Below are 1,037 nucleotides of genomic sequence, written 5' to 3'. Positions count from 1 at the left end.
CTTCACACTTTCATCTTCAACTGGAACTTTAATTTTACTTAATCTTTCATTTATATCCTTCCAGAGAGTTTGATATTCATCAATAGTAGCTTGAATTTTAACGATGTCTTCATCACTACACCATTTCATTACTTTCAGTCCAGATAGATCAGCTTGCCTCAAGGTTTCACTTTCGTCTTGTAATGATTTCTCTATCTCCTGAAAAATGTACAATATTGATTAAGGCTCTTTTCCATCATAAATTGAAATTCCTTCAAAAGTTTTCTAATGAAAAAAAATCAGGAACTAAAATAAGACATTTTCTATAATGTCAAATAAATAAACATATTAATCTGTAAATATAATCAACAAATAAGAAATATTTACCTCTATTTCATGTGATTCTTGAACTTCTGCTAGAGTAAGAAGAGCATCGACTTTAGCCATAGCAGTGACTGCTTTGGCCGCAGATCTTGTCCACTGTTCCCTATCAGTTCCTCTTGTTCTTATTTCTGTAGATAACTCACTTGCTCGCCTTTTAAGCTCTTCCCATTTTTTCAAGAGGTTTTCAGGAACTTTCAAAACTTCTTCAGGCAACTTGTATTCCGAGTGCAATGAAAGGTACATTGCATCAACATTACTAAGTCCGCCAGAATTACCACTGTTCAAATCTGTGACTAGTTTCTGAAAAAATATTTTAAAACATTGCTATAAAATGATTGTTTTGGTAAGTTTAAAAGTAATATAAAAATGAAGGGGCCGACTAACAATAAATTAAATTTCAAAAGTACAACTAGCTAAAATATTTAACACATATAAGAGTATATGCAGATCAGACTCATTGTGAGACATACTAAGGTATGACTATATAGATCTCATATATTATATTATTAATCATTGGTGATTTACAATATAAATAAAATTGTAATTTATACTTTAGGTTAGTTAACTAATAATTAGTTCATACTCACAGTAATATTCTCTTCCATATCCGGCAGCATGACTAGGTTTGCAGATTTCAATTGTTTTTCTGAATTTCCAATTTTGGTATCTAATTC

The 1,037-nt window shown here is 30.5% G+C and overlaps 1 protein-coding gene across 1 annotated transcript; it reads right to left on the bottom strand.

The window, feature by feature from the left end:
- Positions 1 to 6: 6 nt before the first annotated feature.
- Positions 7 to 1,031, bottom strand: LOC106691765 (uncharacterized; the record flags this gene model as incomplete). Its single annotated transcript, XM_014437650.1, has 3 exons — positions 951 to 1,031; positions 367 to 663; positions 7 to 198 (listed from the first exon to the last, which is right to left on the bottom strand). Coding segments are annotated over exons 1-3 (519 nt in total), but the record flags the coding sequence as incomplete, so codon positions are not given.
- Between the last annotated feature and the right edge of the window lie 6 nt (positions 1,032 to 1,037).

Source organism: Halyomorpha halys, unplaced genomic scaffold (assembly GCF_000696795.3).
Source record: "Halyomorpha halys isolate HHAL.00 unplaced genomic scaffold, Hhal_1.1 Scaffold2937.1, whole genome shotgun sequence".
In the NCBI taxonomy this organism is placed as follows: Eukaryota; Metazoa; Arthropoda; class Insecta; order Hemiptera; family Pentatomidae; genus Halyomorpha; species Halyomorpha halys.
The sequence above is the reverse complement of the archived record's forward strand: the minus strand, read 5'-3'. Positions and strand labels throughout refer to the sequence as shown.